The sequence below is a fragment of the Crocuta crocuta genome, unplaced genomic scaffold (genome assembly GCF_008692635.1).
Source record: "Crocuta crocuta isolate KB4526 unplaced genomic scaffold, BGI_CrCroc_1.0 scaffold54, whole genome shotgun sequence".
NCBI lineage: Eukaryota > Metazoa > Chordata > Mammalia > Carnivora > Hyaenidae > Crocuta > Crocuta crocuta.
The window spans coordinates 2617855-2642580 of NW_027530356.1; the positions used below are offsets into that span (position 1 = coordinate 2617855).

The window sequence follows — 24726 nt, forward strand, 5'->3', positions numbered from 1 at the left end:
TGCTGTTTTTTCTTCTGTTGTAGTTCATTTTTATTAAAACAAAAAACTTAACAACAACTAAACAAAATTTCACTTTTGCTGAATTTTACTCTTTCCAAGAAGACTGACAGCATGGATGAACATTTGTCCAATATCTGTAGTAAGTCCAACAATAAAAGACAATGGCTTATACATTCATGCCCAGTCAATGTCCTATGGGCTAGAATTCATAAAACAAAGGCAGCAGATGGCATACCTAAATTTAATTTGCTATTTGATTTATCCTTGTGTTAGCATTCTGAAATGCAGACACTGAGTGTTTTCTAACACCGTTAGAAAGCACAAGACCATGCTTTGAGCAAGTTTATCATCTAATCTGATGCTGGATCATCAATCCTGAAAATGAAAATGGTAGCCCATCCATAGAGGTACTCTTCTCAGATTAAGAAGGACCTGGCAACAGCCAATATTCCATGTATCAGGGATGGCATATCATGCAGTTTGTAATCACTACTCGTGGCAGTAAAGCAATACCAGACACCATCAAAAGGAAGAATATGCCTTTGATTCTGCTGCTCTAAGTTGAAATTAGAACGGATATTTTCATGTGTTTCAGCCTTAAGTATTTTGTTTGATTGATTAATGTGATCACCTTTCCTTACGGGTTCTTCTCTTGAACATTGTGTTACTATCTTTGATTATCCATTAGTATATACACAGATGAATATTCTGGGCTACCACATTCTAAAATGAAAACTTCTTGAGCCTTATGTTACTGCTTCTGGCAGCTGTCAAAATAATTCCTGCTGACATCACGTTTAACAGACTTGCCTCTAAGTCAGATCGATGTTGGGGAACAGCATGCAGTGCTGCAAAATTAGGTCATTAATTGTAAAGCAACTTCAACCCTCCTTGCATTTGGAGACCAAAACTTCCAAGGTAAAAGGAAACTGAACAATCAAAGATTCTGAATCTTCTTTTAAATCTCAATAAAGGTGTCAATTTAGCTATTTAATTCTCAAAATTCTTTTGAAGGATTTTATTATTTTAAAGTTTGGTGATAAAATATCAACTTCTCCAAAGGGACTGTAAAACATTCCAATGTTAAAATCTGTCCCTCCCAAAGGGTGAACATCCAAGTGCTAACAACATCCATTGTACTGATCATCTTTGAAGCACTTAAATGTCAACTTTTTCAAACAACTCTAGGAGAATCTGTGGTCCACCTGTTACCCTCAAATGTCAACCAGACTGGGCATCATAGGGTTAGCCTATCAAATGACCTCATAGCAATATAATAGAAAGCAAAAGAGTCTCAATGAGTTAGAATTTGAGAACAGAGGAAACAATCTGGTGGTTAGAATCAAACTGCCAAATGACAGCATCAGCTGTATTATCTGTGTGCCTGGGGTTTGCCCTTCCAAACTAATTTTAAGAATAAATTGAAATTGAGCTGGAGCCATGCAAAGTAGAACACAGACCTTTCTGAAGACTCATATCAGGTAAATATTAAACAGGTTGTCAGAAAATACTGACATTTTCTTTTTTGAATTGATTTTATGCTTTTATTTCTCTACCCATACAGAATTTTAATTAACATTTATTTATTAAAACCTGCTCTTTCCTCAAAAGGTTTAAAGGAGTTTGGTGTTTTGTTGCAGCATTTTAAAAATAAAGATAATCCCCCACCACCTTACAAACTAGCAAAACCCAAACATATCTCATATTTGAATTAAAGATATAAATGTACATCTTACAAGTTTGTTTCCAATAAAGCAAAGATGTTAATATGGAAATATAACATTTAATTGATTCATTTAACAATTCAAAATACCTTGGAATGTTTTCCCAAAATCCATAATCTAATATACAAACCAAATACCAAAATATTAAGATAGATGGTCTATAAGAACCAACAAAGACAAATGTAGGTGCAAAAACAGGTTGATTTATTTGGAACCATTCCAATTTACCTCCCCACTCTTCTGTCCTGATTAATTGCCCTCAGCAAGGAGCTGGAGCCTAGTTATGCTGTTTTCTTAATTCCTGTTGATGGAGTGTTGATATAAGAACAGAAAGAGAACCAACTGCCTTCAAACTAACCCATTCTTCAAGAGTTAATCAATCATAACTTGTCCATTTTAATTATCTCCCAAATTCCAAACAGAGATATGTTTGCAGTTTCCAAATATTTGCTTGATTAAAGATGTTTTCCTTGTTTCAACAAGGAACCTCAAATTGATGAGTCAGGTGGTAAGATTTATGGGATGAAGTTGTCCTGTTTATCTTCCAGCTTTCAAAAATACTGGTCTGCAATTCAGTAGTAAACAACATTCCCCCCAGAGATATGTAGACCACATCCATTAATGATAATAATCATGTTTAAAAACATATACACATATAAACACACATCAACATCAATAAATGCCAGAGAGAAAAACCAGCCAAGAAAATGTTTACAAGCCTCCTTCTTCATATCCATAAGAAAGCAGCTTATTTGCATATTAAATCTAATCACACAAAGCTAACAGGCTATTGGTGCACCTGGTTAACATTTTCTGGTTGTTTTTGCCCTCCTTGGTGCAATACCAACAGACTGGTCATCAATCAGTTATACCCATCAAGTTATAGGGAAATCCTGGCTGCCTCACTAACAACTGGACAATTCAGGTAAGATAAGGATTTGAGCAGAATTTTGACTGAACTAATCATTTCTTTTGCTTAGATGGAAACAAAACAAAAGATAACTCTTCAGAAATAACTCTCCATTTAGGAACTCTACCCCTATCATCTGAAATCCTATTGTGTTTGTAACATCAGAAACAAAGCACCAAAGTTCTCCTTTCATAGTAAATGGTCTAGCAATTGGTGATAGAATATGATGATAATGATGACGAAAATGATGATGATACAGGATCTCTGAAAAACAGTTTTCATATAAAATTTCTCTTGTTCAATATCAAGACACAAATACATGTACAAAGTACTTGAACTCTTCCAAGTAATTAGAACTGTTTTCTCTGATTTAACAGAAATTGCACATTCCCTAATTTACCTGTCTTCCCTTATATCATTTGGTCTTGAACAGTGAAGAAGAGCTCTCACCCACTAGTTCTATGTAGCACGCAAGTTAAGAAAACAGTTTACCCAGAATCATCAATTGATCCAATTGTTAAATCCACTCTCTAAAACAAAGAAGGGAGATGTCAAGAAAACTACTCCTTTAATATTTCTGCCTAACCACTTGCATGACTGGCACAATAGGGCTTAAAGAGCAGAAATTAAGCCCCTTTCATCTCTGAATACTCCATAGCACTCAGCCCAGTGACCTTAATGTTGAAGTCCCAATAAACTCTTTGTCCTTGAACAAACAGACTAAGAATCCATGAAACCAAACTTTTAAGTTAATGTGATTTTATTTGTGATCTCAGTCTAATGTTTCCTAAATGTGTTCCTAAAATCACTGGTCCTAAGTGATGCTTTTGAAGAAAATGTTCCACAACCAAACATACTAGAATGTAGCAAAGGCCCTAAGTCTTCCAATTGTAACCAGACTTAACCAACCCAGCACTCTACTGTGAGATATGTGTGGGAAATGCTTTCAGAGCCCCTTTTTTGATGATTTACCATATATATTAAAAACTCTAAAAACCCTACACTAAAGGAGCTTGTTTGTTTTAGTGCAAAGCAAACATATCTGACCTCAGAACCCTTCCTATTTAACACCATGTGATGCCTTTGCATAAATGCTTTTCCAGAAACTGAGACCTCATAGAAGATGAATTATAACACCATGGGGCAGTTTACAGACTCCCCAAAATCTCATACTATTACACGAAACACAGACAGACACAAAGGTGCCTTTGTGCTTATTAGTCACCAAGCTGTGCATAAAAAAAATAAGAATTCAAGTATATAAACATGAGATAGGAAGCAGAAATTTCAAGATCTATGGAAAAACTATTACAACTAACAAAAACAAATTTTAATTACTAATTGGAAATCCTAATTGCCCTCTACTTGTATTCACAAAGCATCAACTGCAATAAACTTTCTAGTATGCTTAAAGTTCCAAATATAACACCACAAGTCATCCACAAATGATTTGGCCCTCCTTTAGTGCATATTTGTAATTGTTTTTAGCTGGCCAGATCTGAACCCCTTCTCTAAGTTTGTAGAATACTCTGGCTAAAGAGCCATACAAGGCTTCCGCTATGAACTTAAAATTCATAATCCCACCTTCCCAGCCTCTCTTGAAACTGGAGCACTGACCTAAAATCTTGAGTTTGACTTGGGAGCTGGTGACAGATACAAGTGATGACTGCTTAAGATTCATCCTGGGAAGGGTGGCAATAGCAGCAGTATTAGCTGTATTAGATACTTTGCATGGGGTGTATGTTAAGGTTCTAGGAGTGGTCAAATGAGTTAGGGCTGGCCAATCAGCATATCCCATCATCCTGACCATTGAATTACTTCAAACATGGAGAGATAAACATGCCAAGTCATTCCACTAAGATTCCATCTGAAAATCTGGGGTAGAATTTTTTTAGAAGAAACTACCTTTCAATAGAACTGCCAATTCAGTAGGATGTAAAACTGAACATATTAGTGGCCATCTTATTATCACATGGCAGAATTCACCAAAAAGAGAGACATGGGAATAACAAATATCATCAAATGAACTCGTGAAGCCAACACTATTGCTAAACACTTCAGGTGCATGAATAATGAGTTTTCTCTATCATTTAGCTACAGTTTAGACCAGGGTTGTTATACATGATAGAATTCCCATAAACTCCCCCTTTGCAGGCCATGATAGAGTTTCTTCAGTAGTTAATAGATTCTGTTGTATTATTGCCTCAGGTGAAGCAAAACAGTCAATACTGAAATTGAAGAAGAAAGCTACCTGGCTTTCTAAAGCAAACACTGATGCCTTATGGAATTTGTTCAGCTGGTTGGGTCTGGTACCCTGGGGAGGAATGGCTGTGGTCAATGTTACAGATTGGTTTCATCATGCTGCTTAAAGTCCTGTTGATATTAACCTAAATTAAATGCCACATTAGATAAATTGAATGGATTTGGTCCTAGCCCCTGTCAGTCAGATTGATCAGAGTGACCAACATCATTGGAGCATACTCATGAGGAAATTCACCAGAAATCAAGAGTGTATAGAAAAGAGTAGGTATTGTTGAGAGACAATTCTCCATGGATCCCTCTGTTTCTTTACCTCCCAGGACAGCTCTTATTGTGGACTATCTTTTCAAAGATGTTTAAATAGCAAACAGCTTGGAAGACAGAAATTACATCTCCCTTTGGGGCAAAGGAAAGTTCTGTTTGCCTCCAGGATAATAAAGCAAATGTCAAAGGCAAAAGTTGAACAGGTTTGCTAGGAGGCCCCTCATGAGATTCAGAGTTTCCTAAACTAATATACCTCAACTGTGACACAAACCTCTGACCCAGCATCCACCTGGGACACCTTCACATTTCCCTATGGGAATGGATAATTCAAGGACTGATACAACCATAAAGTCTATGCTTCCTGCTATGTCATGCATAATAAAGCCCTTTGATTCTGACCCAGGAGTTTCATGTCTTCTTCCAGCGTCTATGAAACTGTGGAAGCATAACTTCTTATCTTGCAGGTAGGATAAAATTTCAGACCCTTCCATTTTTTGACAAAGACCCAGATTAATATACAGAAATAGTACTGTATAAGCTGAAAAACCAAATATTGAAATTATATCAGTTCTCCCCAACTTGATCTATAGATTCAATGCAATTCCAATCAAAATCCCAGGAAGATTTTTCATAGAAATTGACAAGTTGATACTAACATATAAAAGAAAATATAAAGTATTTGCAATCAAACTTAGAAAAGAACAAATTTGGGGGACTTACATATTATGTCACCTTAAGACTTACTATAAAGTACAATAATTAGACATTATGATAGTGGTATAAAACTAGACAAGATCAATGGAATATAACAGAGTGTCCAAAATTATATCCTACATATATGGTCAAATGAATTTTGAAAGAGAAATCAAAGAAATTAAATGGGGAAAGAAGTCTTCTCAACATACAGTACTGAATCTACTGCAGATCTATATATTACCTTTGTTGATCGATACTTCACACCACAAGACCCAAGGGACAAAACTCTTTTAAGAAAACATAGGCAAATATGTTTGAGATCTTGGGATAGGCAAACGTTTGTTGGAAAGACTATAAAATGAACTATTTATTTAAAAGGTATATAAACTAAAACCATCAAAATTTCAAACTTCTGCTCATAAAAAGATAAAACTGAGAAAATGAAAACACAAGCCACACACTGAGAAGAAATACTTGTGATATAGATTTCTAATAAAGGACTTCTATCCAGAATATATAAAGAACTGCTACAAAACAATAGTAAAAAGCCAAATAACCAAATTTTTTAAAAAGGCAAATGACTTCAATAGATCCTTGACAAAAAAGAATCTATAAATGGTCAATATTTGAAAAGATATTCAACTTCATAAGTATCAGGGAAATAAATACAAATGAAAGCACAATTAGATACCACTGCACACTCACTAGAATTGTTGAAATTAAAGACTAACAATACCAAAATGCTGGAGAGAATGCAGAGCAACTGGATACTGACAGAAGCTTAAAATGGTACAACTACTGTGGGAAAATGTTTGGCAGAATCTTATGCTAAACTTTCACCTATATTATTATTTAGCAATTCCACTCTTAGATATATACCTCCCCCAAAGTGAAAACCTATGTCAACAAAAAGACCTGTACAAAAATGGTACAGCAACTCTACTCATAATAAAACAAGATTGGAAACAACACAAATATCCATCAACAAGAAAATGAATAAACAAATATATTCACACAATGAAATATTACTTGTTATTAAAGAAGCTAATAATGCAAACAAAAATATTAATATATCTCAAAAACATTATCTTGAGTGAAAGAAGCCAGACACAAAGGAATACATATGGTATGATCTCATTTACATTAAGTTTTTGTACAGGCAAAACTAACGTACGAAGCTAGAAATCCACAAATACTAGTTGCCTGAGGGGAATACTGAAATACTAGAAAGTGCTCAAAGAAACTTCTTAGGGTGATGAAAATGCTCTAAACCTTGATTGAGATGTTTGTTACAGGAGTATACATACATTTGTCAAAACTCATTAGATGTTACACTTAAATCTATATAATTTATTATATATAATTTCCAATTCAAAATGAAATATGTACAAGAAATTATAGAATAGATTTTTTTATTTAAATTCAATTTAGTTAACATACAGTGTAGTTTTGGTTTCAGCAGTAGAACCCATTGATTCATCACTTACATAAAAGACCCAGTGTTCATCCCAACAAGCACCCTCCTTAATGCCTGTCATCTATTTAGCCCATCTCTCCCATCCACTTCCCCTCCAGTAACCCTCCATTTGCTTTCTGTATTTAAGAGTCTCTTGGGGCACCTGGATGGTTCAGTCTGATAAGTGTCTGACCTCGGCTCAGGTTCTGATCTCACAATCTGCGTGTTTGAGCCACACATCAGGCTCTCTCTGCTCTTAGCACAGAGCCCAGTTTGGATCCTCTGTCCCCTGTCTCTCTGCTCCTCCCCAACTTGTGTTCTCTCTGTCTCTCCCAAAATAAATAATTAAACTTAAAAAAAATTAGTCTCTTCTGGTTTGCCTTCCTCTCCATTTTTATCTTATTTTTCTTTCCCTTCTCTTGTGCTTATCTACTGTGTTTCTTAAATTCCATATGAGTGAAATCATACAATATTTGTCTTTTTCTGACTGATTTATTTTACTTAGCATAATACACTCTAGCTCCATCCACATTGTTGCTAATAGCAAGATTTTTCTTTTTGATCACTGAGTAATAGTCCATTGTGGGGGGGGGGGGGGGTATTTTTTTTTTATCAATTCATCAGTTGATGGGCTTTTTCCATAATTTGACTATTGTTGATAGCACTGCTATAAACATTAGGGTGTATGTGCCCCTTCAAATGAGCATTTTTTTGTTTCCTTTGGATAAATACCTACTAGTAATGCAATTGCTGAGTCATGTGGTAGTTCTATTTTTAATTTTTTGAGGAACCTCAATACTGTTTTCCAGACTGCACCAGTTTGCATTTTCACAAGCAGTGCAAAAGGATTTCCCTTTCTCCACATCCTCACCAACATCTGTTGTTTCCTGTTCATTTTAGCCACTCTTACACATAGGGGGTGGTCCTCATTGTAGTTTTGATTTGTATTTTTCTGATGATGGGTGATGTTGAGCATCTTTGCATGTGTCTGTTAGCCATCTGGGTATCTTCTTTGGAAAAGTGTCTATTCATGTCTGCTGCCCATTTCTTCACTGGGTTATTTGCTTTTTCGTTGTTGGGTTTGATAAGTTCTGTATAGATTCTGGATACTAACCCTTTATCCAGTATGTCATTTGCAAATATCTTCTCTCATTCCATTGGTTCCCCTTTAGTTTGCTGATTGTTTCCTTTGCTGTGCAGAAGCTTTTTATCTTGCTGAGGTCCCAATAGTTCATTTTTGTTTTTATTTCTCTTGCATCCAGAGACATGTTGAGTAAGAAGTTGCTGTAGCTGAGGTCAAAGTACTTGCTGCCTGTTTTTTCCTCCAGGAATTTGATAGATTCCTATCTCATATTCAGGTCTTTCATCTATTTTGAATTCATTTTTGTGTATGATGTATGAAAGTGGTTTTGTTTCATTCTTCTGCATGTAACTGTCCAGTTTTCCAAACACCATTTGCTGAAAAGACTTTTTCCCATTAGATATTCTTTCCTGCTTTGCCTAAGATTAGTTGGACATACATCTATGGGCCCATTTCTCGGTTCTTTATTCTGTTCCATTGATCTATGTGTCTGTCTTTGTGTGAGTATCATATGTCATGATGATTACAGCTTTGTAATACAGCTTGAAGTCTGGAATTGTGAAACCTCCAGCTTTGGTTTTATTTTTCAGAATTGTTTTGGCTATTTGGGGTCTTTTCTGGTCCCATACAAATTTTAGGATTGTTTGTTCTGGCTCTGTGAAGAATTCTGTTGCTATTCTGATAGGGATTGCACTGAATGTGTAGATTTCTTTGGGTAGTAGCAACATTTTAATAATATTTGTTCTTCCAAGCCATGAGCATGGCTGTTTCTCCATTTCTTTGTGTCTTCTTCAATTTTTTTCATAAGCTTTCTATAGTTTTCAGCATACTGATCTTTTACCTCTTTAGTTAGGTTTATTCCTAGGTATTTTATAGGTTTTGTTGCAATTGTCAATGGAGTAAATTCCTTGACTTCTCTTTCTGCGGCTTCACTACTAGTATATAGAATGCAACTGATTTCTGTACATTGAATTAATATTCTGCAACATTGCTGAATTCATGTATTGAGTTCTAACAGTTTTTCGGTGGAGTTTTTTGGGTATTCCACATATTCACGTCATCTGCAAAGAGTGAAAGTTTGACTTCTCACATGACAGGGATGTCCATTTTCACCACTGTTTTTCAACATAGTACTAGAAGTCCTAGCCTCAGCAATCAGACAACAAAAAGAAATAACAGGCATACAAATTGGCAAGGAAGAAGTCAAACTATAAAATAGATTTTATTTAAAATTCATTTACCTCCAAACTATTCAAGGCCTAACATCCTAATTAAATAGGTTGAACGTGAGATTATTTGTTCTGTATCCACAGGTGTTGAAAGAGATATCCTCTCAGACTTTACACAGCTACCAAGGCAACAATACTAGGAAAATTATTAATCAAGATTTGATAGTGGCTATCTGAATCAGAAGAAGAAAACAAAGAACACCTTGGATTATAAATGCAGGTGAAACACACCCAAAAGACCTAGTCAGTCACAATGTTGACGTTCTTGCTTCTTGTATGTGTGGCCCTAGCATCTGCTCACCATTCCGGTGAGCACTTTGAAGGGTAAGTAAGCAACATCTTATATGAGCAAGTCCTCTTCCTTGCTATCCCCAAAATGTGAATGCATTACCCAATATTAAATTTTCTCTTCTTCTGCTACCTCACCATTCAGTGAGTCGGTGTTCCGTGTCAATGTTGAAGACGAAAATCAAGTCAGCTTACTCCACAAGTTGGCCGGCACCACCGAGGTAATGATCCAGTATTATAGGTTTGCTTCACAATTACCTTAAAATCTTAGATTCCATCAAAGGAAAAATAACCAAAATATTAATTATAGCAAGAAATAACTTGAAAAACATTTAATGCCACAATACCTTCTTTTTCTGCCTAAATTAGATTACCATAGCCCTATAGTATAATAAATCCATGGTAACTCTTTGTTTGTTTGGGTTTTTTTTGTTTTTTTTTAACTCTTTTTTTTTTTAATAGTTTATTGTCAAATTAGTTTCCACATAACACTCAGTGCTCATCCCCACAAGTGTCCTCCTCCATGCCCCCCCCCCCGCCTTACAGTCACCACAGTTGTGTCTCTGGGTTAATCTTCATGGGTGTCCGCCTCCATGCCCATCCCCCCTCCCCCCACATCCATCAGTCCTCAGTTTTTATCAGCATTCAAGAGTCTCTCATGGTTTGCTTCTCTCCCTTTCCCCCACCATTTCCGCCCTTCTTCTCCCCCTTGTTCCTCCGTCAAGTTCCTCCTAATCCTCCTATACGTGCAAACATATGATATTTGTCCTTCTCTGCCTGACTTATTTCACTCAGCATAACACCCTCAAGGTCCATCCATGTTGCTACACATGGCCAGATCCATGGTAACTCTTGAAGGAGCTGACAGAACATGACAACTGGATGAGCTGGAGCAGTCACGAAGGTCACAGAATGTCTAATGTACAGTCACTTCCCTTCTAAGGCAAAAGTGAAAAATGATCAACTTGGATATTACTGAAAAACTGGGCTTCTGCCCAACTTGAAATTCATTTCCACATCCCATGTATCATCTGTTCCCTTTGATTTTCTTTCATTCCAAATCAAACAGCTTGAGTTTTCATGACCTTGATTCAGGCCCTCTTAATGATATGACACGAAGGAATTGGGGGCAAAGAAGGTAAAAAGCCATGAACGATTTCCATACTTTTCTTTTACTTTCAAGAAACCAAAATCTCTATGCTACTTAAAAATGAATCCACTGAATATGGGATGAGAAATGATATTCTTAATTATTTATATAGTATAGCAGGAAGCTATTGCTGGCCACAAACAGGTCACTTGGGCCAAAGTTGTTTCTTCGTGAAATATAAACCAAAATAATTTGCCAGCCCCTAAATTATCTCTCAATCTATCTTTTTATAGTTTTTTTTTTCTTTTGGCTTTTAAGGTATGGAGAAAAAAAAGAAGAAGGTACAGTGTCATAATCTGAAACAGATTCAAAACTTTAGAATTCTAAGAAAATAAAAAGTCTATATTCCAGCCTTCCACTCAAACTGGAATTTCCTCCATAGAAATACCATCCCTGGTTGCTGGCCTTAATAAAAGCTGTTTGGGTACTTCTAAGGATGGCAGGAATGCTGCGTCTCAGAGTAGTCCATTTGCCTTACAAGTCAATTGTTACATGAAGTTGAAAGCTACCTTCTCTAACTTTAGCCCACTGGACTTAGCTGAGCCAAATATTGTCTTATCTCTAAGATTTATCTTTTCCAGGCCTTCCATCATTTCTCTTAGCACTGATTTACACTGATCATTCCTGGTCACCTTTGAATATAGCTCAATCTTTCTGTCTATATTTCTTTTTTTTTTTTTAATGTAGCTTTCAGAATTGACAATGGACCTGTAGGTATGCTCTGATTAATACAGACTACAGGACCATTGCCTGTCTTCATCCGTAAAATAGACATTTGCTAACAGAGCGTGAGATTCTTTCCAACATCTTCAACAGTTAATGAATACTCTTAGTTTATAATAAACATATGGCCAGCAAAAGCTAGTAGGTTATTCTTTTTTCACATGAATCACTCTCAAACAAGGTATTATTTCTTCTTGCCTAATTTATTTTTTACCTAAATTCAGGATTTTAGATTTACTCTGTTAAAATTTATCTTTATAGTTTATTTTCAGCATAATGAGATCATTTAAAAAACTAATTCAATCATCCATGGAAATAATTCTTCCCCCTAACTTTGCATCACCAGCAAGTTTGACAAGCATGCCTTCCCAACTTTTATCTTTGTCACTGATAAAGATAAATTTTAAGTCAATCAAGGGTCAGGACAGAATTAGAGGCCTCCTTCACGGTTCATTCGTTTAATACATATTTATCATGAGTCTTCAATGTGTTAAGTATTGAAAGTGACTCATTAACCAACTATTCTAGGATAAATTTGCTCAATTACCACATTACTGGGGTGTTAGCTCCAGCTAACACTGTGCTTTCCCGCTTGTAAAGAAAAATATAAATACAGAGACTTGGTCAAATGCTTTGTTAAGATCTAGATTCAGCATTCTATCAGGCTAGTGGTCTCTTTCAATAATCAGATGAAGTTAATTAGGCCTGACTTACTCTTGCTTTAACCCATGCTGGCTTCCAGGGATCACAGCTTCCTTTCCTGAGCATTCATAATCCATCTGCTTTCAGTTTACTCCACAGCTTTGCCAGAATCCATGCTAAGCCCCAAGAGCTCCTGCTTCTGGAAGTCACCTGCTTTCCTATTTATGAAAACCAAGATTTATCCCTTCAACTCCTCAGTGATTCCTTCAAACTCCGATTCCTCCAAAATTACTGAGCAAGTTCTGCAATCACATGTGCACTAGTATTTTAGTTACCTAAAATTCAGCATTTTACAATAGTCAAGAGCAGAGAATCTGGACTCAGACTCCTGGATTCAATTCCTGGTTCTATCACTTGCTAGCTGGACTTTAGACACCTCTCTGGGTCTTAACTCTTCTTCTCTTTTGTCCAATGAGAAGAATAATGGTATTTACCTTATAGGATTGTTATGAGATTTAAAAGACTTGATATAAGTAAAGCACTTGAAACTTATATAGTGAGAACTACTTAAGTATTTGTTATTATCATCACTACAACTGGAATATAAATGCTATTTATAGCCTTTATAATGGCCTGTATAATCCCCTCTCTCCTCATCTATCTTGGGCCTCGATGTTCTCTTTCCAAAGACGGTATTTCTACTAAAAATCATAACATGTGAAAAATTTTTTACTTACGGTAATTTCATCTCTCAGTAGAAGTAGAAGCAGCAAGAAATGATATACCCCCTCAGAAAAGACAAAAGTCAAAAAACAGTTAAACAGGATGACTTTCTCTCTTCCTGCTGCAAGCATCATGCTTTAGCTCTAAGCAATGGGATTGCACATTTCTTCTTTATTCATTTCATTTCTAACATGAATGAAAAGAAGATATTTTTTCTCCTTAGCAATCCTGCAACTGCAGCATATTCTGGACTATAGCCTTCCTGATAAGATCATTACAAGGGCATCTAGTCTTTGTATGAATCCTTGGCCATGTGTCCTTCCTCCCAGCTTTTAAACATATCCTTTTACAAGCTGAATGCACTAGAGATATCTGTGATGACATGGGACTCCAGCAGCCTCCCTTTTCATCTGTAATTATATAATAAGGGTTTTATTTTATCTCCTTGTAATCAGAATTGAGCTTTTTCCTTTATTGGAGACATTAACTATAAAACCTATCCTCTTTGCTCTCTACATTCTTGAACTCTGTTTCTCTATGGTAAGGTCCATGTTCATCTATGCCCAGAGTAACATGGTTAGTCTTCCAATGTTTTCATCACTCTCACTATACTACTAAGTTGATCCCTACTGTCTGAAACTATGCCTGGATTACAAGTCAATCCTCCAAACAGGAAATGAAAATTCCATCAAGATAAATAATCTATCAGATGTTCATCTTATAGTCAAATGCAATGTGAAGAAATAAATTGTGTAAATTTGTAAAGAACCAAAGATCTCCAACACCAATATTTATTGTTTTAAAAGCCTAAAAGAATTTACAGTGGACACAGTACTTTTGCTTTTGTGCTGGTTCTATAATATATTTTAAGAAAAACTCTTCAGTTACTAGCCAACTGGTTAATTAAGTTAATATTCCCACAGTGCTATCACTTAAAGACATTCCTTTATCCTCCAACAAATGCTTTTTACAGTTTTTTGTAACTCAGCTTCCTGGATTTATATTTTATTACCTCAGTTTTACAGTTTATTAACATATAATTCAATTCCCCATATCTCACATCATTTATTTTATTCCATTTCCATATTTCAGAGACAGCTCTCGTTCACCTGGTCCTGGTAATTACTGAAATGTATATCTATCTTCTTGTGAGAATTTTGAGGTTATTATTTTTATCCATACTTGATACATTGGTAAACATCTATGAGGCTATGGAGTTGCTCTCCTTTTTGGTTCCATTTCTCCTAAGGAGCACTAGTAACTAACTCCAGTGTAGTAAGTCTGCATCACAGTTGGAGAGCTTCATAGTGTTGGATGCTGGTATATTTGTTGACCAACTTTCTCCATGTCAGACTGAAATTTTAAGGTACCTCAGGTTAGATCTCCAAGTTTTCTTTTTTTTTTTTTTAATTTTTTTTTTTATTTCTAGGAGAGAGNCCAACTAAGCCACGCAGGTGCCCCTCCAAGTTTTCTGTAAAAACATATTCATGTTTTTTACATGAGATTTACATGAGAAACATAGAGATTTCTCTACCCCATTTTATTTATTTTTTAATAGTTTATTTTCAAGTTGGTTTCCATATAACACCCAGTGCTCATCCCAACAAGTGCCCTCCTCNTTATCCCTTGGGTAAATTTCTAGCAGAGCTGTTACTGGGTCTTAGGAGAGACCCTATTGTTAATTTTTTGAGGAACCTCCGCCCTCTTTTCCAGAGGGGCTGCACCAGTTTACATTCCCACCAACAGTGTAGGAGGGTGCCCGTTTCTCCACANACGAAGATTAGTTTGCCATACATTTTTGGGTCCACTTCTGAGTTCTCTATTCTATTCCATTGGTCTATATGTCTATTTTTGTGCCAATACCACACTGTCTTGATGATGACAGCTTTGTAGTAGAAGCTAAAGTCTGGGATGGTGATGCCTCCCATTTTGGTTTTCTTCTTCAATATTACTTTGGCTCCTCAGGGTCTTTTGTGGTTCCATACAAATTTTAGGATAGTTTGTTCTAGTTTTGAGAAGAATGCTGGTGCAATTTTGATTGGGATTGCATTGAATGTGTAGACTGCTTTGGGTAGTAATGACATTTTAACAATATTTATTTTTCCAACCCATAAGCATGGAATGTTTTTCCATTTCTTTGTGTCTTCTTCAATGTCCTTCATAAGTTTTCTACAGTTTTCATCATAAAGGTCTCTTATATCTTTGGTTAGGTTTATTACTAAGTATTTTATGGATTTTTTGTGCAATTGTGAATAGAATCAGCTTCTTGATTTCTCTTTTTGTTGCTTCATTATTGGTATATAAAAAGCAACTGATTTCTTTTTTTTTTTTTTAATGTTTTATTTATTTCTGAGAGAGAGAGAGACAGCATGAACAGGGGAGGGTCAGAGAGAGAGGGAGACACAGAATCCGAAACAGGCTCCAGGCTCTGAGCTGGCAGCACAGGGCCCGATATGGGGCTCGAACCCACAAACGATGAGATCATGACCTGAGTTGAAGTCAGACACTTAACCGACTGGGCCACCCAGGTGCCCCAAAATGCAACCAATTTCTGTACGTTGACTTTGTACCCTGCAACTTTGCTGAATTCATGGATCAGTTCTAGTAGGCTTCTGGTGGAGTCTGTCAAGTTTTCTATGTAGAGTATCATGACGTCTGTGAAAAGTGAAAGTTTGGCTTCTTCTTTGCAAATTCTGATGCCTTTTATTTCCTTTTGTTGTCTGATTGCTGATGCTAGGACTTCCGGCACTATGTTAAAGAACAGTTCTCTACCCCATTTTAAAGAACCCATCATTTTCACTGCAGAATCTTAAAAGTCTCTGTCTCTCTCAGTCTTTCTATGTTTTTCTCTGTCTAGATAGATAGATATAGAGATATAAACATAGATATAGATACAGAGATGTATGTAGATATGCAGAGAGAGAGATCGATCTCCCAATATTTGGGAGAGCCAAGACCAATGAGCAAGAATTAAGAGATTAGGAAAGGCAGCTTTCAACTTAATATCACAAAGAAAACCCACCCATAAAGTAATTAGGCTATTCTGAATTGGTACTAGATGTATTCAAGATTGTATCAGAACCATCACCACGATATCTTGTACAGGTACATGCTGTTCTAAGTGAAAAGCTGATGTCTCAGTATAGGTTCTTAAAATCAGAATCTTAGACAAAGATTTGAGGGCAAATATTTTTTTGAGGGGAAGTACAGGGAACACTGGAAGAGAAGTGAGGAGTGATGCAGAGAAAGGAAGGTAGACAAGAAAGGGGATACTATTAAGACAACTACCACAAAGGATTAGAGCTTAGTCCTACAGAGAAAACCCAAGAAAGGGTACAAATCACAGATCTCAGAATTATCCCACCTGAGAAATGAGAGAATTGGAGTATTTATACATCCACTTCCCAGGCTCACTGGTTGAGGGCTTCTCTGTAAAAAGTTATTTCTTATCCACCTCCTGCTGGCTGCAAGCTTGGCTTTTTCCAGTTTTAGGGGAAAGGGCTTTCACAGAGATGAAAATGTTGGTGGTGAGGGGTCCCTTGAGTACACTAAAAGGTCCCAGATTTATGTACGGGTGGGGCACTGTCAAGTTCCCTACAGATGCCTGGAAGACTTTGTGTGCTTTACCAATTCAAAACCTCTCTATATCTATAATAAAGATACACATCCCACTCCCATCCCACCTCGGAATGACAAGCATTCTTAGAAACACAAATTCGGAGTTAAATTTTGAAAATATGCTTTCTCCTATAAAGTGCTTGTCTTCATCCCCTTTCTCTTTACCATGCTGGCTAATGAACTTCATTACCAGATCCTTGCTTTCTACGTTCTTACAATGGCATGCCTGTAAACCTCCTCCCATCTTTTAACTTTCACCTTTATTTTCTCATCTTTGACTCACTAGATCACATTCTGTAGCCAATCCTTATCAAATTGTCAGTACTGTCTCCTTTCAACACCTTACTGAAAACCACACTCATGTTTTTCTTCTGGAATCCCTTGTGATATTGTCCTAATGTCCCAGCCTTCTACTGCCCTGGAATGCCCTGTAGCGCTGACTCATGACTCAGCACCCACTAGACATCTACAGTGGTCTCAAGATTACCAGGACAGGATATAGGTTATTGGATCTCCACAGGCAAGTATATCTGAAACTGAGTCATCTTAATATCTTACCTAATTAGTTTTAATTAAACAACCACTAAGTCTTGCACAAACTCCCTCGTAAGTTTCCAAGCCATGATCCTAAATATCGCCTGTCTCAGGCTGGAGACTAGCTCACAAACATCCAAATAGGGACTCAGTGAGACGCAGGGACAGAGAAAGACCCACTGTCAGGCACACCTCAAGCTTCAAGATCTTTTCTCAGATCAGGGAAGAAACAGGGTAACAGAAACCTGAGAGAGACAACACATCCTTAGTTACTATTTTTCCATGGAAAAAAAGAGGAGATTTGAAACCATACATCCAAAAGGGAAAACATTAGAATTCTCAAATATGTCATCCTGTTATTTTTGTGCATAATTGTCTCTAAAATCTCCCCTGTAAAGACAGAAGCTATGTTTGACTCGCTCACTTAACGTATTCCTAGTCTCAAGCTCAGAGCCTAGCACATAAGAGGTCCTCAGTAAAAGCAGATGAATAATTGAACAATTGAAAATGTCTGGATCTCAGATCCAATGCTCAAGAGAGCATTTTGTTTCTGGCCATGATGCTGAGATATGCACTGTGGAAAGAGGCATGTTTCCTCTCTTATACATCAGAGATGTAGATCCTGGTTCTGCACATCACTGTGGCAAGCACGGTGCTGAGTTCCAAGCACAAATGAGCAAAATAAGTCAATTCAAAAGTAAAAAGGAAGGCTCAATCCCTTTCTACTAAATTTTGTGGCTCTAGTTAATTCATCATCATTCATTCAGCACATTTATCCATTACCACAAACACCACTATCACAATAAGCAACTGCTCTGGACCATTCTGGAAAATACTGCAACTAACTAGCATTATGGAAAATAATTACACGTTCTTCATGCCTGATGATAAGCAGTTAAGGCCATGTACGTATGTGTAAACACTTTTATTAACATCTAACTGTTTGGTCCCAACTTCTTCACTCAAAGGAGATTTCATGGATAATTTGAATTTAAAAATAATTTAATAGAGTGCTAGTGTGCTTGCTAATGATAATTCACCCACTGAATTATAGGTGTCAAATGCAATATCTCTTACTCCTTATTCAGATTGACTTCTGGAAACCAGACTCTGTCGCACAAATCAAACCTCAAAGTACAGTTGACTTCCGCGTTAAAGCAGAAGATGTTTTCACTGTGGAAGATTTTCTGGAGCGAAATAAACTACAATATGAGTAAGTTTAAGTTTTTTAACTATTAAAATTCTCTCCCATGTATACTCTTATCTTAGCCTCTGAATAACTCTGGGAAGGTAAAACTAAGACCAAGAACAGGCTTCCCTAGGGCTCCACAAATAGATCATGGCAAAACTGGCCCTAGATTCCAAATCTTAAGACTTTAAGCCTGGTAGATTTTGTTTTTAGTTACTGTTCTACTAAAAATGGTTTTCACTTTTAAACCCCAATTCAGCAAGATATCTGACCTGCTACTGGTTTACAAATGATATACAGACTACAGGCCAAACCATGAACACTCTTATTATCAATCAGCTAGACAGTTTCGGACCTAAATTGTATCAAACCTTCTTTCCTAATGAGAAGTCCTTATGATCTATAAGGACTCTCATGCTCCTAACTTTCTGTGTATGCACACTGGACTCAATAAATATTTATTTCAACTTAACCAGTTATTCATATTTTATTATCATTTTAATTTTTTTCATCATTCGAAGTGTACTTCTTAATCCCCATCCTTTTTTCCCCCACTCCCCCACCCATCTCCCTTCTGGTAACCATCAGGGTTTTTTTTCCTTTAATATCTGTTTCTTGGGGGACGCCTGGGTGGCTCAGTCAGTTAAGAGTCCAACTTCAGCTAAGGTCACGATCTCACGGTTCATGGGTTTGAGCCCCACGTCGGGCTCTATGCTGACAGCTGGCTCAGAGCCTGGAGCCTGTTTCAGATTCTGTGTCTCCCTCTCTCTCTGACCCTCCCCTGCTCATGCTGTCTCTCTCTCTCTCTCTGTCTCTCTCTCTCTCTCTCAGAAATAAATAAATTTAAAGAAAACATAAAAGAATCTGTTTCTTGGTTTGTCTCTTTCTTTGCTCATTTGTTTTGTTTCTTAAATTCCACATGAGTGGAATCATATAGTATTTGTCTTTTTCTGAGTGACTTATTTCACTTAGCATTATACTCTCTAGGTTTAAACATGTTGCAAGTGGCAAGATTTCATCCTTTTTTATGACTGAATAATATTCCCTTGTATATATACACCATATTTTCTTTATCCATTTATCTATGCATGGACACTTGGGCTGCTTCCATAATTTGGCTATTGTAAATAATGCTGCAGTAAACAAAGAGGTGCATGTATCTCTTTGAATTAGCGTTTTTGTGTTTGGAGGGTAAAGAGCCAATAGTATGATTACTGAATCATAGGGTAGTTCCATTTTTAACTTTTTGAGAAAACTCCATACTGTTTTCCACAATGGCTGTACCAATCTGCATTCCCACCAACAGTGCAGAGGGTTCCTTTTTCTCCACATACTCTGTGAGCGCTTGTGTCTTGTGTTTTTTTTTTTTTTTTAATTTTAGCCATTCTGACAAGTGTGAGGTGATATCTCATTGTAGTTTTGGTGTGCACTTTCATGATAATGAGTGACGTTGAGCATCTTTTCATGTGTCTGTTGTCCATCTGGATGTCTTCTTCGGAGAAATGTCTCTCCACATCTTCTGCTCATCTTTTCATTGCATTATTTGTTAAAGAGTATTGATTTGTGTAGTCCTTTGTATAATTTGGACACTAACCCTTTATCGAATATGTCATTTGCAACTATCTTCTCCCACTCCATATGTTGCCCTTTACTTTTGTTGATTATTTCCTTCATTGTGCAGAAACAATTCTGATATAGTCCCAATAGTTCATTTTTGCTTTTATTTCTCTTGCCTCAGGAGACATATCTAGAAAAATGTTGCTATGTCTGACTGGCATCAGAGAGATTACTGCCTGTGCTCACTTCAAGGATTTTTATGGATTCAGGTCTCACACTAGATCTGCAGTCCATTTTGAGTTCATTTTTGTGTATAGTGAAAGAAGGTGGTCCAGCTTCATTCTTTTGCATGCAGCTGCCCAGTTTTCCTAACATTATTTGTTGAAGATACTGTCTTTTTCCCATTGTATATTCATTTCTCTTTTGTCAGAGATTAAATGGCCATGTAATTGTGGATTTATTTCTAGGTTTTATGTTCTAATCCATTGAGCTATGTGTCTATTCTTATACCAGTACCATACTGTTTTAATTACTACTGCTTTGTAATATATCTTGAAATCTGGAATTGTGATATCTCCAGTTTTGTTTTTCATCCTCATGCTCTTTTAAGATTAAGGACCAGACTAGGGTCAGACTGAATGGTTATTCTGTCCTTTACCCTCAAGGCCCCACCACTATCTCTAATGGTAGAAGTCATGAAGACAAGGACTGAAAGAAAGAAAGAAAAGTGGTCCCCAAAGGCCTAATACAGAGTTGGCTAAGCTGATGACCCTATCTTCTCTCTCCAAGTACCACACTTGTCCATCTTAGCCTTTTCAGATGACTAGGAGCAGTTGTCCATTGTTGGTACAACAAATAGTAAATGCCTATATACCAAGTCCAAAAAAGATAGATACGGCCCTACTCCCATCAGAGGAAAACAGACTTTAAACAAAGAATTGCAAAATTATGTAACAGATGTCAAGAAGAGTAAACAGCTGGATATATAGGGGAAATGACCAACTCTAGGGTCAGGGAAGGCCACCAGAGGAAATGAGGCTTCTGCTGAGAACTCAAAGATGACCCAGAGTTAGCCAAAGAAAAGAAAAACACATACTCTAGGCAGAGAACAGACTATATGGTAACCTTACAACTGGGAGACTCCATGCTGACCGGGAGGCATTTTCACTAGAAAGAAGAAAGAAATGAGGTCTTTCATCCAAAACAGAGTTATTCCTCCTGGGAGTGGGTCAGTGAGAAGCAAAGAGGCAGTGTCAAGCTCCAGTCCTGAACATTCAAATGTTTATCCAAGAGCACCCCACCACAAGCTCAAGTCCTCATTATATTTTGAGTAAATATAACCTAAATAATTGTTACAAAAATTTTCTCTTGTTTTTCACATCTTAAAAAATATAGAATAGTATTTATGCTAGTGAAGATGTAATAATTGTTACCTATAAGGTCTGTTCATCATCAGAAGTGGCACGCCATAACACAACAAATAAATGCTCCAGTAAAAAACAGACCAGATTCAAATCCTGGCCCTGCAACTTTCTGGCTGTGACCTTAGATAATTTGCTTAATTTTTGTGAATTTCAGTTTCCTGATCCATAATGTGAAGATATCATGCCTCTCTCAAAGGGCTGTGAAGATGAACTAAAACAATACCTAAATAAGTTGCGACTGATATTACTACTGCTGTGAAAGCTGCTATGGTTTATTATTGTACAAAGAGGGAGATGATACATTGTTTAAAGGTCAACAGAAATTGTTTTGTTTAACCCCATTACCATGCTTCATATAGCTTAGCTATCTGCTTCTGCCTGAGGGAAGTGTCAAAATGTGACCTTAAGAATCGGCTGTCTCTTTTAAAAAGAGATATAACACAGTTAAGTTTCAAAATTTGATTAAGAGTCATGTCTGTGACTTTTTGCTCTGATTACACTAGGAAGAGTTTCAAAAATCCTAACCTTTAGGAGTCCATGGCAAAAACTTTTAAATGACAGGTTTGTTTTTTATACTTCTTTGAGAAAAACAAAGGAATATAGCAGAGACCATAAGCTAACCCTAGCTACCTGAATCATGTCCTACTTCTGCCTATATCACAAAGCAGTACAATGGCTTCTAATCGCGTATTGATCTCCTTTTCTCAGCTGGAAACTTCAAGCCTTTATTGGTGGGTAAACTTTTGGAAACTGGATATAAATGTTGTCTCATCTAGAATATAGGATATTCCCAAGAGCTAAACTCTTGTTAATTTTTGTTTCTCTGTTTGCTGCTTAGCACATTTGTAGCATATAATTTTCTAAATATTAAATAATAACAAGTCCCTAGAAATCCTGGAGAAGCACACCAGCAATATCCTTGCTGGGGCTGCAAGCAGTCCCTATGCATCCCGTTATTACTTCGTATGGTAATTAATTTGTATTTAGACAGTTTCCTGTCGGCAAGAATTTGTAGTTGTGTTTACATGCAACAGGAACCGTCTACTGCACAACTTCCACCAAAATAGCTTTGTAGATTCTTTCCATGGTTCCTTCAAACCTTCTTCACCGAGATGTGTATCACTTTGGCAGCTTTAGTTAGTTTCTGAGTTACCATGGGAAAAATTCAAAATGTGTGCACCAAGAAAAATAACTATTTTTATGCTTATGCTACACACTTATGTACAGAAAGACCAGGAATTGGATGGGGTAAATCTCCAACTTTTTGTTCTGAAGCCGGGCTGACAGACCTTTTAGTGGGCAGCCCTTCAGAGATTACCTTCCTACAAATTGCAGGATGGTTGTCTTTCCCGTATCCAACCTAGGAAGAAACTGAGTGTTACTAACTACGTATAATGTTACTTTTCTGCGTATTTCAGATTAGGACAGGAATGTGTCCTTGCATAGCAATGGGTTCTAAACAGTGTTCTTCATAGCAATGGGCATGTATTATGGGAACTAACCAAATATTCCTTTTTTAAGAATCTATAAGGGCAAAAAAGTGAGTCATGTCTCTCCTTCTCAGATGTTCTGTTCCCTGTTTTGTTGGGAGTCCCTGTTATCTAATTTGCTTGCATGTTTGTACAGAAGAAGTTGGATGGCACTATAAAAGGAACATAGGAAAGTATAAAACAGTGTACATGCCCCTATATTTTGGAGCTGTAATGCAGTCCCTATTACATTAAGAGGCATTGTTTTAATCTCCTAGAATAGAAGCTCATTATTTAGTAATCATATTTGTAATACAGCTAAAGTAGTGCTTTGCCCTAAATCTAATAAAATCAAATAATCACAAGGCTGGAAAAGATCATTTCAGGTCAATCCCTTGCCTTCCGGCAAAAGTCAGCACCACATTAACCTCATTCTGATGCTCTTTTGCAACTTTCTAGATGGAGGGTACTTTTCCTCTTGGGCATCATCTTAAATTTAACAGTTTTTTAATGCTTCTTTGTCCTGATTATTGATGAAAGTGTTTAACAGTTAACATAGTAATAACTCTAACAGAACATCTCATCTAACATCCAAACAAAACACTAATCCATACACAGTTACTGATTCTTCTAAATAATGTGAATTTGTGGATTAGGGGCAGAGAAGGAGAGCCATAACCTGTGGAAGGTCTGTGACCCCTCTATTCAGAGCTGGTTCCTGAGAGATCAGAGCTGGCCACAGTTACGGTCACAGACACAATTGTCTATTGAAGGTCTTGAGGCTGCGTCTTGAGGAGCATTTCTGTGATGATTTCTTTTCTCTGGGCACCCACTAACAAGCCACGTGATCTAGATGATATTGTACTCGCTCACTGATGATGAAAAATCCTGTTAAAGTAAAAGTAGCTGCCATTTACCGTTTCCTCTTCAAGTTTTAGTTTTCTCGCTCAGTCAGAGTTCATCTTTGTGACACAGGATTTGTTCTTTCAAATGGAGGATCTTGGAATGGTATACAGCTATGTTCCTAAAGATTTCAGCCAATTTTATTTTTTTGTTTTCAAGTTTTTGTTTTGCTTGTTTTGTTGTGTTTTATTTGTTTTTAGTTTTTGTGAATGTTATATTTGAAAATCATTTTCCTAAAAACCATCTATTCTAGGTGTTTTTCTAGAGTTTATGAAGGTGGTAACTGGCAATTTTAGCTTAATTTTTTTTTCATAAACCTTGGAAGACATCTATGACCAAGGCCTATGCATTTGAGTCAAGTCACTGCATTTTACAACTGATCAGGACATTAATACCAGCTAATCAAATGCTCCCTTCCCAAAATTATGAAATTAAGGCCCAGAGATTAAATAATTTTTCTGAAGCCAACTTACAAGTTAGTCAAAACTATTACCCATGACCTTTTGATTCCTAATTCTGGATTCTTTCTACTTTTGCCCTATCCCCTAACAATCCAATTTGGGTGTTGAATATAATTATAGAACATACTATAATCATTACTCCTAACTGTATCAGGCAGAATGATGATCCCCCCACCTAAAATGTCTACGTCTTAATCCCCAGAACACCTGAATATGTCACATTACATGGCAAAGAGAGTTAGGATTGTAGATGGAATTAAGGTTGCTAAGCAGCTGAACTTAAAATAAGTAGATTATCCTAGATTGTCCAGATAGGTCCAACATGATCACAAGGTCCTTACAAAGGTTAAACAGAGGCAGAAGAGGAGGTCAGAGTGATGTGACATACAGAAGACTTGAGCTGCTGCTGCTGGCCTCAAAGTTAAA

The 24726-nt window shown here is 36.7% G+C and overlaps 1 protein-coding gene across 1 annotated transcript in view; it reads left to right on the forward strand.

Moving 5' to 3' along the window:
* The first annotated feature begins 9833 nt into the window (after nt 1-9833).
* Nucleotides 9834-24726, forward strand: part of CPB1 (carboxypeptidase B1) — a 35858-nt gene continuing 20965 nt past the window's right edge. Inside the window, exons 1-3 of the mRNA XM_077765856.1 lie at nt 9834-9943; nt 10053-10128; nt 18386-18510. Coding sequence (XP_077621982.1) covers nt 9873-9943; nt 10053-10128; nt 18386-18510 — 272 coding nt within the window. The 5' untranslated portion in view covers nt 9834-9872. The remainder of the gene's footprint in view (nt 9944-10052; nt 10129-18385; nt 18511-24726) is intronic.